Raw genomic sequence first — 10,869 nt, forward strand, 5'->3', positions numbered from 1 at the left:
TATACACAATGCTGAATAGAGATACTGACAAACTGATCAATGAATGAATATGACTAAGGCCTAGACTCCTATTTATATAGTAGTGGATTGTTGGTGAGTTGGCTACCAACTCTACTAACCCTAATAGTAACATCCAACTAAGTGTTCACACAATAACCGAGTAACTCTATCCACACTTGGCTGCTCAATTTTTTTTTTCATGAAAAGATCCTTTCATTAGTTATAAAAAAGCCCAATGGACTACAAACCCTCTCCTGCTCATAAGAAGGCAGAGCAGAGACCAATCAAGGCAGCTAGGGAGACTCTCCCTAGGTGCAGAAAAGTACAAATAAACTGAGAGGCTATATCATACAATAGGAGGGGGGAAAATCCAAACAGGTGGCCTGTAGTGCCAGCGCGGGGTACCCGCGTGTAGAGTATAGAAAGGGCCGCTGCGTCAAGTGGTGTGGAAAGCCTGGCGTCGCAAGATCATTCGATCCGAGTCGCCCCGGGGATGCGGTCATACTGTCCTCGCAGGGTGTGCATCAACTCCTGCCAGATAGCCCGAACAGCCTCTGCTGGTGGCTCCAGTCTCCCTTCAAAAGCCCTGAAACAACGGGCTCTCCAGGTGAACCATATGGTGAGGTTGCTGAGGAGCTCCCATCGTAAATCCCTCTCCTGTGTCCAGCCGGCTGTCGAGAAATCCGGTGAAGGAACAAGGCGAGGCTGGCCCCCAATGAATCTGATGACCTGGCTCGCCTGCTCCGTCTCGTATCCCATAGCTAGCCCTGACGAAGTCGACCAAGCCGCGGCTCCCCATGTATACATTCCCTCTGGAGAGAGGGGGCCAAAAATGCACAAAATCCTCAGCCAAATCTGCTGCGCCTATGGACAGTCCCATAGGCAATGTCGCTGTCTCCAATGGGTGGCCGCATCGTTCGCAGGCCGGCGGAAGGCCACTGTAGACAAGCCAGGTGCCAACTGCAGAGCCCCCATGGGCAACTAGCCACTGGAAAGCCGAGATCCTGCGTGCCTATCTGCCAGCCCAGAGCCTGGTCCAAAAATCCTCGAGGAACTCCTGTGAGAGTCCCTGTAGCCGCCAATGCTCCAATGCAGCTGGAGAGACCATCCTCCTCGCAGTCAAAATATGCCTCCCCAACCGAACAGTGTACTGGAAAAAGGTGATCTCTGTGGCCTCGGGGGACGCATAGATTTAGCCTCTCCGCCTGGATCTCCTCCGGGAGACTGCAAAAGGCCTGCCAATCTCCAAAACTGCGTGCTGGGCTTGCTGCCAATGGTCTCCAGGCTAGACGAGGCCGAGAACCCAGCATATGACCCTGCTCTGTGCGTACCGTGGGGCTCCAGATGAGCGGCTGTCTGGCCCACTCCTCATCACAAGTGGGAGGTCTCTGAGAATGCCCCGGTCTCAGCAAATCCCAAGCTCGCAGGATGCACAAGCAAATCTGTCCTCCCATCCTCTACTGAGGCCTGTCCTCCTCATCTCTATGAAGATCCACCGTATCTTTGGTGCCCAAGTGCCCCTTGCTGGGGGAGCTGTAGCCCGCAGCCGCTGAAAAAGAAGCTCCTTCCAAGGCTCAGCGCGCCTGGAAGCAGCCCCCGAACAATAAGCTTCCCCAACAAGGCTCTATTTTGATCGAACTCTTCAATCCTCACTACGATTCTATTTTTCCGATTAGTCTTGCAGGTTAGCTAGACATACCATTTGGAAGGCTGCCACAAAATGAAGTGGCCCCAAATGCTGTCCAGCAGACCTGCGTTTTCAAAAGTGGAGGAATGATGCTTTCATTTTATCTTAGTCATTCATATGCTCTCTTTTCATGCTAAGTTAACCTCTCATCTATCTTCTTCAGTCTACACTCTATCTTTGTACGGGATTAGACACTGCCAAATATGGTAAGACCTTCCCATCTCTCTCATATTTGTCTATGCTTTCATGCTATCTACCACCATTGATCACCAATGATGTAGATCATGGGGTAATGTCATGTCTACATGGACTTATCTTTGTCCCTATCCAAGAGGCACCCCTGCATTACCCACTCTAGCAGGAGGATTGCCCTTGAGGAGGGATTATCTACAATCAGTCAGTCTCTTTGTCTATGTGTCTATCTTGTGTGATCTTACAGTCATATGTCTTTGACACTCTGTCTATCAGTCTATATGCCTCTCTTTTGTGGATTAGCTACCCACATTCTCTTGGCATTTTCTGTCAATGTCCCCATTTATCTTCTATTTGTCAGACTCTCTCATGTCTATCTGACAGTCTCTCTCTCTGTGGGACCACTCTACTGGCTGATTGTCTCTCTCTCTGTCTGTCTATGATCCACTCTTGTCCCTACCCTTGTGGACCCATATGAGTATTTCACTTGAGGAGGGGTGTCTTAGGATCTTGTCTTATGTTCTGTCTTTCAGTCTTAGTCATTTTATCTTGGCTTGTCTGTCTGTCTAGTCATCAGTCTCATCAGTCTCTTCATCTTGCCTTACTATCTATCTTTGTCATCTGTCATCTTGTCAGTCATGTCCTCCTAGTATCACTGAAGGAGGGTGTTGGAACTAAGTGCTCACTAGGAGTACTTTTAGTCTTGGTCATCTCAGTGTATGTGGCACTTAGGGATTTATCCCATATGCACTCATGCTCAGCTCTTGTACTTTCCCCCTATTCAAGGGGTCACATCAATGGAAGTATCTCAGTGTGTCTTTGTCTTCTCTCACTTCAGTTTCCAACTTTAGTCTAGCTCACCATGTTTCTAACACTGTCTTAGCCATACGGCAGGCCTTCGCAAGCGGCTTGGATGGAGAGTAATCCCCATCCGAGCGACTACGAATTTGCCCACCCAGTGTGCTGCAAGAGTCTCGGACCACGGGCCAATGGCTGTCCCATAGCGACTGCCTCACGCTTTGAGAAAGAATCCTCATGTATGCATACATAGCCAGGGTCTCGCGCTAGGTCTGCCACTATGCGAACCACCAAGTGTCGATTCCTGGAGGCATCCGCACTCTTGGTATCAAAGAAATGTGCCAACTCCCAGAGTCGGCCTACCATGTCTGTAATCTCCAAATCGCTCACATGGTGAGAAAACTCAACTGCATGCGTCTGCAAAATACTAATAGCAAGATCCAGAGTCCACTCCCAGTCGCTAGTGCCGCAAAGAGGGAAGGAGAAGGCCACCACTGAATCAAGTGCCTCCTCCCCTCGGGCCGCAAGTATCACCACATGAGCTCTGATAGGTGCTGGCTCATGGCGGCGCTCCGCTCCAAATAGGCGTGTAAAGGAGTAGTCGAAAGCCTTCGAGCGCTGTCTAGTGTCGAGACTTCTCAGCCGACTGCGGATAGAGGATATCCGTGAAGCACGAATCGGCATGGTAGGTCTCCTCTGCGGTACATGAGCAAGGTCGGTGCTCAGTGCCCGCCGGACTACAGGTGAGCGCCAGGGCGCTGCTAGTGCCTCCCGGGGAGCTGACGCGAGCGGAGGGGGAGGAGGGGGGGGGGAGAATGGGGTGGGGAAGGAGACGTTGAAAATGCGGGAGCGGGAACGGGAGGAGGTGAGGGTGGAAGCGAGGCGGGAGGGGGGGACGGGGGGGGGGGGGGGGGGGGGTGGAGGTGAAGGGGGGGGGGGGGGGGGCACTGGCATCTCCTGATTCTCAGTCTACGCTGGGGTCTCCTCGTGGAGGAGAGCAAAGCTGTTCCTCAGTGGAACCCAATGATGCTGAGGCTGTGTTTGCTACTGCGTCGGTCTCGGGGCATGCTGCTGTGGCTGTCAGAGGTCTCTGTGGACTGAGCAGGTCTCCCGGAGGCTGCCTGCCGAGCCGCATCTGTGGACGGGCCATCGGAGGTCTGCTGTTGCGGTGAAGGTCGGGGTCTCCTGCGAGGGCAGGCTTTGGCCAGGTGGCCGACCTGCCTGCATATAAAACACTAGTTCGGGAGCGCCGAAAACTCCACTCTCATCGATCCATCCCCTCCTCATCCTAGGTAACTGAATGACCTTCGGAAGGGAGGAGATGTCAGGAACCAAAACTCTGACCGAAGGCAGGCCCGCTGCTCTAGCCACCATTGAAGCTGCTGTGGGGCCAGTCTCAAGCACCGAGCCCACCAATGATCCTATCCTGGAGAGGAGCGGAAGGTGCTCGCGGCGAAGTCCAAGAAAACAAACTGTGACATGGAATAGGCGCTCTCCCTGTTCGGCCGCTGCTGCTGGGTCGAAACCATGCTGCCAATGTCTGAAGAAGGCCCGAGCGCCCCTAATGTCAAGGGGACTCATGGCTAGGACCTGGGCCACGCTCTGGGCTGTCTCAAACTCAATCTGGTAATGGCCGCGGCCCAGTAATTGAACGTCCAGGATCTTGCCCACACCTGCAAGAAGGCGGGCCTGGAGAAGATCCCGAATCTCCCCTCTGCTGGGGCAAGTGCCAACTATACGGCAGATGGTGGAATGTGCCTAGAGGCGTTCCACCTCTGCGGGGCGAGGCTCGCTTCCTCTTCTGGCAAAAGAGAAAGCCTGATGGGGGTATCCTCGGGGGCGGGCGAGGGGGCTGCGAAAGAGTCCCTCTGAGGTGGGGCGGGAGGGGGCTCCATCAGAGTCTGAAGCTGAGTCGAGGGCGAAGCGGGACGGGGGGAAGCGCGGAATGGGGAGGGAAAGACCGAAAGCAAGGGGGGGAGGGGCGGATGACAAAGGGGGGGGAGGCGAGGGGGAGCAGGAGCAGAAGGGCGCGAGAGGGGGGCGGGAAGGGCGCGAAGGGGGGGGGGGGGGGGGCGGTGGGGAAAGGGCGAGGGCAGGTGGGCAGGCGGGCGCGAAGGGGGGGCAGGAGTAGGCGGGCGCGAAAGGCGGGCAGGCGGGCAGGCGGGTGCGAAGGGGCAGGCGGGCACGAAAGGGGTAGGCGGGCACGAAAGGGGCAGGCGGGCGCGAAGGGGGGGGGCAGGAGCAGGCGGGCGCGAAGGGGGGGCAGGAGTAGGCGGGCGCGAAAGGCGGGCAGGCGGGCAGGCGGGCGCGAAGGGGCAGGCGGGCACGAAAGGGGCAGGCGGGCAGGGGGGGGGGAGGCGGACGCGAGAGGGGGGGCACGGGGCGGGACGCGGGACGCGGACGGGGGCGAAAGGGGGGGCAGACGGGTGCGGAAGGGGGCGGGGGGGCAGACGGGTGCGAAAGGGGGGGCAGGCAGGCACGAAAGGGGGGGCAGACGGGTGCGAAAGGGGGGCGGGCACGGTAGGGGGGGGGACGACGGCGTGAGCAGGCGGGACGAAGGCGCGAGCAGGGGGGAGGGCGAGAGCTTTAGCGAGCGTGAGCGATTACTTGGCTGCTCATTGGGTGCTTGAACAACATTATAATGATCTGGCACAATAGCCCTTACAAACACACGAATCTGGCCACATACTCAACCTCTGAGCTGGCCAATGAGTAGAAGCATGCCCATGTCACACTGGGGAGAGTGCACGTGACAGTGGTGGGCGGTTGTCCTAAAGAGCGCCCTAACACTGGAAGGAGAGCATGATACTCCTTGGGAAGGCCCAGGAAGTAGAGCGATACTGGGAAGCCTGAGATGCCAACAAAGGGGTTCGAGTCTGGGGAGAAGCTGTGTCTATTGGACGAGGTACACCTGGGAGCACCATACTGCTAGCCAGCTTGAGGCTAGGGCCCGCAAGGAGGACAAGTCGAACTCGAGATGGATGTAGCCGTTGCCGAGGAAGGGGATGTCCATGTAAGCACTTGCTCACTGACAAGTGCAACTTGCAAGAGGTCATGGATCTGTCCACAGGCAGGTCTGCCACAGATGAGGGAGGCCACTGTTGAGATGAGTAGCTGGAGGTCTCCTACAACTGATGGCGGCTAGCTAGAGGTGGATGGAGCTGCTGCCATGGAGTCCTCCAAGAGGGAAGATGCCAAATCAAACCAACATTTTCGAGAAAACATGGTGAACACAAGATGACCGAGGAATGACAGAGCGAAACATGGTGGGAGCAGGGAGAGGTGCACAAAAAGGGGGGATGAACAGGTGGACCTGGTGGGATGATGCCACGAAGGGATCAAGCTCTATCTGGGATGTTGACCAAGCCATCACAAGGTTCTATGGCCTACAGGATCCCGAGATTTCCCAAGGAACGTGAGAAGTTAATGGCCTTACTCGTGACGGTGCCCTCCACTGAGTTACATTACCGCTCCGGCTTGGGAAACACACTCAGGGGGGAGAGAAAGCGGCTATGCAATCGTTAGTGACAGGGGCAGGAGTGGTGAAGAACCACAGACTCAAAAAGGCGCCACCAGCTCTGCTAAAGAAGTGGCGTCTAGTGGGAGGCATCTGAAGAAGGCGTCCACTGGATGTCCGATGCAAGGGGGGAGCACCATCAGACTCAGGGGAGAGGGTTGCAAGTTATGAGTAGGGTGACAGTATCCACTGGGTTAGAGAAGTGCTGCGAGGATCAGATACGAGGCTGAAGGGGATCTGAGGTTGCAGGCAGGTGGCTAGCACCCTGTTCTCATGGTGATGGTCCTAATGATAGACAAATGTACAGGATCAAATTCAATGCTTCTATGAAAAGAAAACCATGTTCCCAGATGTTGGAGTCCCTGTTTGATGCCCTCTCTATGTTGATATGCACTTATTTCTGTATGTATGCTTCACAATGGTCACATTCAGTCCACAGAAATGCATCAAATCTGGTCATCGATTTTCTCACTGGGGATCATCTACCATTATGCAGATCTTTGTGAGGGAGAAGCTCAATGCCCATTACAGTATCGTGGCCTTCACACTTGGAAGCTTCCTCTCTTCTCTTCCTTTTCTTCTCCTGACTTCACTGGTTTCATCTTGCTTTGTTTATTTCCTGGTGGGGTTGCACTCAGGCTCAGCACATTTCTTCTACTTTTTTCTCAATCTCCTTATGAGTATGGTGGCAGCTGAAGGGTTGATGATGGCCATCTCAGCCGTTGTTCCAAGTTCATTCGTTGGCATGGTCGCTGGCTCATGTATTCAGGTGAGTCCATGTAATGTGACAGCTCCATGGTTCTTTGTTTAAAGCCAAGTAGGAAATTAATTCCATTGTACACATCAAACTCATCTTGCCCATGTGCTGCAGACCACCTTCATGCTCGTAGCCGGTTACATGTCACGTCCGAGTGATATCCCCCGTCCTATATGGACATACCCAATGTCGTATCTTTCATTCCACCGCTATGGAATATGGGTAATTTTTGCATGCCTTTTTTGGGCATGCTTCCATGCTTAAAAGAAACATATTGCTTCTCAATTGCCATTAATACATATTGTATTCTTTACCTGCAGGGGTTGTACCAAAATGAGTTTCTGGGTCTAGAATTTCGGCATTCTTCAAGCCGAATGAGTGGGCTGCAAGTGATCGAGAGTGTCTATCACATGCATGATCCTAGGAAGTGGATCAATATTCTAGTCTTGTTTCTTATGGCACTTTTTTATCGTGCGTTACACGTCATCTGCATCAGAGCAAAGGAGGAGTTGATAGCATTGTGTAGAACAAAGGTTAAAAGGATAAGTTTGCACCATGCTTGGGGTCTCATGGTATTGTTGGAGAAATTCAAATTACAGGCATGTGCGGCCATGCCATGAGGACATGCTACCAAAGTGGCTGTGGTGGGTGGAAAAGGGTTGACTGAAGGGAAGAGTGTGAGGCCTGGCATTAATTAAAAGCAACTGCCTCCAACTTAAGAGTTTTGCAACATGAAAACTTATCGGATACTCCACATAAGAAAAACCTCACAGCGCAAAGCAAGGTCTAGTGGTGTTCGCATGGTTGATGTTGAAACTTTATGAATCACATGGGTTCGGAGAGCATGAAGACCGCTTATGGTTCCGTCCTTCAAAGTGGCATGAGTACATGATCAACTGGCTACCAGAAGGCAGGCATATGATTATACCATCTAGATTTCTTTTTTGGACCAACACTCTGAAATGTAGGGCTCAGATGTATGAGAACTGGCTGCAGATTTTGGTGGAACCATTGGGACTGATAACAAAGGCATGCAATGACCTGAAGTGGTACGCCTTAGCTGATACACATCTTTGTATGACCAACATAGAGAGCTTTACTCCAGCTCTTAATAGCTTAAATTAACCTCAAGTGCACCCTTAAATAGACAAATGATCTGTACTCTTATGAGAAAGGTAGATGCATGGTGAATGGTTCATGTGTTTTTTTCAAGTCTTTGAGAGAAGTGAGGTCTCCAGTGGGTTGTGTACCTATTATTATTTTTTGTGCCATAGTGTTAGCATGTCTTGTGCTTGCAAATAGGGGTGTGGACACTCCTAAATAGAGGTTCAACGGCTTCCTCCGCTCTACTAATCAAATAAGGTAGGAGCTAGTTTTCTCTTTCAAGCATTTTAGTGGATCAATGGCATGGCAGCCAATATATTGCTTGTTCTTGTTTTTGTAGATATACAAATGTGCTGCCATGTTTAGCCTTTTTTGCCTTGCCCTTGTATCGGCTTTCTTTATTCCCTTGTTTTTTGGTTGATCTTCTTTCTTTTGCAAATAGGCCTACTTTGTGCATTTTGTGGTATTTACAACTATTCAATCCCATCCTCTCTCAAATGTGACACAATTTCCATTGCATAAAGAAGGCCTAGCTAGCTTTAAGTTACAAGACACAAGTACGTAGAGTAGATATCATAGATTTACTTTATGTCTTCTCTTGTAGGTTGGCTCTCTTTGACTTGCTTTTAGATACTTTTATTGGTCTTGATTTCCTTACATACTTTTATTGGTCTTGATTTCCTAGCTTTCATTAGTATACAAAGTATATACTACCATGTCCCTTGCTATGGGCTCTCAAATTAGAATGTTGATGAAGCGCTTTCGGTTCATCGGCAGCACAAGTGTGGATGCAACATCCGTTAGGAGCTCTCACCATCCCAATGACCAAAAGTAATGGAACCAAAAACCAAATCTAGACACACAATTGTCACACTTAACGTTAATGAAACCTTATTTAAATGTACAAAATGAAAATCAGCTCAATGAGCAATTCCTAATTTCTCAAAGCTTTTTTACATGCTTTAGTTAGAAAGAGGGATATCATACTCCATACACACAAGACAAGATCTCCCTAGCTCTTTTGGCCTCTATGCATGTAGACAGCTCACTAATCAAAGTGATACCAACCTCCCATCACTATCTTATAAGGTATCAATCCCTTTGAGAAATGTGCTGTTGCTCCATGGAAATCACATGAATGACGAGCACAAAAGAAAAGAATGCACACATGTGATTTGAATTGGCATAAGGAAATAAAAACTCTACTTTCACAGCCATTATATAGGTGTACAATCTCATCGAGTAGTCAACTACGTTACTACCTGTTCACAATCCCTCAAATGAGTCTAAGTAAAATAATTGTGTAAATATCAAATGTCCATTGTGTGGACTAATATGTAACAAATACAAATATACATGTGTCCATGGTGGTGGGCTTGGGTGGGAAGTAGCCATTGTTTCATCTATGGATGACACATCAAGAGTCAGATGGGATGGTGACATAGGAGAGTTGAGTTCTGTTGCAGAATGGTGCCTTGATTGTAGGCTCCAGATTTAGATTCCCACGGCCCCTAATCATTACAGATTGCCCTTGTTTGTAGAACCTCCATCTTTGAAATAGATGAGAAGATGGAACGATAAATCACAAGGGAACCTCAATGACAAAAAAATGATACCTAAAGTACATGAGGAGGGTGCAAAGAAAAAAAAAACAAAATGTGTTGGTAGTGTGTGTGTGATATCACCACAAAATGTGTAGTATCTGTATGTGATATCACTTGTTCCTCCTTAGAATGAAAGTACGTTAGCTATGTTTTATGTCTTTACATGCCAAAAACAAAAGTGAACATGGATATTAGTTCCCCTTCTACTTCCAAAAAATTGCATTTGGAATGAAATAAAATAAATATTATGGTAAATTAAGTATGTTTATAACTTATAATCCTTGATGCATGGCAGCCTTGCCCTTCAAGTCTGGCCATTCATGTGTAAGCTTGCTCTCAAACATGGCATTCACCCTTGCCCACAATGGGCCCTATTCTTCAGTGTCTTCTTCAATGAATTGAAGATAATCCTCTTGGAGTGAACTCTCCTTCTTCCCTCTTGCATGCTATTGTATTTTTTCTATCTTGATGGACGCTTGTTTGAATAGGTGTGATTGTTCCCTCTTCCATTAGCTTCTTATTGTCCTATATTTTGTGAACGAGAAGGACACCCACTTATTGCCTCCATCTAGGCATTAAGAGCTCTCTCTTCTCTCGTTTGTCAAGGAGCATTCTGGTGTGATAACAAAATGAGGACGTGACTGCAACAGACGAGCTAGTGTATTCATAATGGAAAGTTGCATTTGTAGCTCAAAGACGACACATGCTTTGGCAAGACTAAGCTAAGCTCTTGGACATATTTGGCACCATTGTCAGGGACTAGCTTAGGGCTTAGCTCTATTTTTTCATCCATTCCAAGAAATTTGGATTACCCAATATTGCTCGGTATTGATTAGAAGGTCACATTCCGAAAAACATATGGTTTTAGAGCTATCGGATGTGTTTGTTTGTTGATGTTGATTTTGATTTGAAGGTTATTTTATATAAGGGCATTCTATTTCATCTATTGGTAGGATAGAATCCGTATTCTTTGGTGATTTGCATATATGGTTTTAGAGCTATCGGATGTGTTTGTTTGTTGATGTTGATTTTGATTTGAAGGTTATTTTATATAAGGGAATTCTATTTCATCTATTGGTAGGATAGAATCCGTATTCTTTGGTGATTTGCATAAAATTGGAGTCCAAGAAGCTTAAATTTCACTGCTTTGATCCAAGGATTAACTTAGCAATTGTGATTAGGAGTGGAATCCACTCCGAAAATAAGTATT

The 10,869-nt window shown here is 49.2% G+C and overlaps 1 protein-coding gene across 4 annotated transcripts in view; it reads left to right on the forward strand.

Annotated features, from left to right (window-relative positions):
- Positions 1–8,125, forward strand: part of LOC147625912 (ABC transporter G family member 11-like) — a 56,945-nt gene extending 48,820 nt beyond the window's left edge. For all 4 annotated transcript variants that reach the window (XM_086817447.1, XM_086817449.1, XM_086817450.1 and 1 more), the window contains 3 exons: positions 6,691–6,963; positions 7,066–7,173; positions 7,272–8,125. In XM_086817447.1, coding sequence (XP_086673573.1) covers positions 6,691–6,963; positions 7,066–7,173; positions 7,272–7,571 — 681 coding nt within the window. In that variant the 3' untranslated portion in view covers positions 7,572–8,125. The remainder of the gene's footprint in view (positions 1–6,690; positions 6,964–7,065; positions 7,174–7,271) is intronic.
- The last annotated feature ends 2,744 nt before the right edge of the window (positions 8,126–10,869 follow it).

This window comes from Cibotium barometz, chromosome 23 (assembly GCF_041138505.1).
Source record: "Cibotium barometz isolate CiBa-2024 chromosome 23, ASM4113850v1, whole genome shotgun sequence".
NCBI classification, from domain to species: Eukaryota; Viridiplantae; Streptophyta; class Polypodiopsida; order Cyatheales; family Cibotiaceae; genus Cibotium; species Cibotium barometz.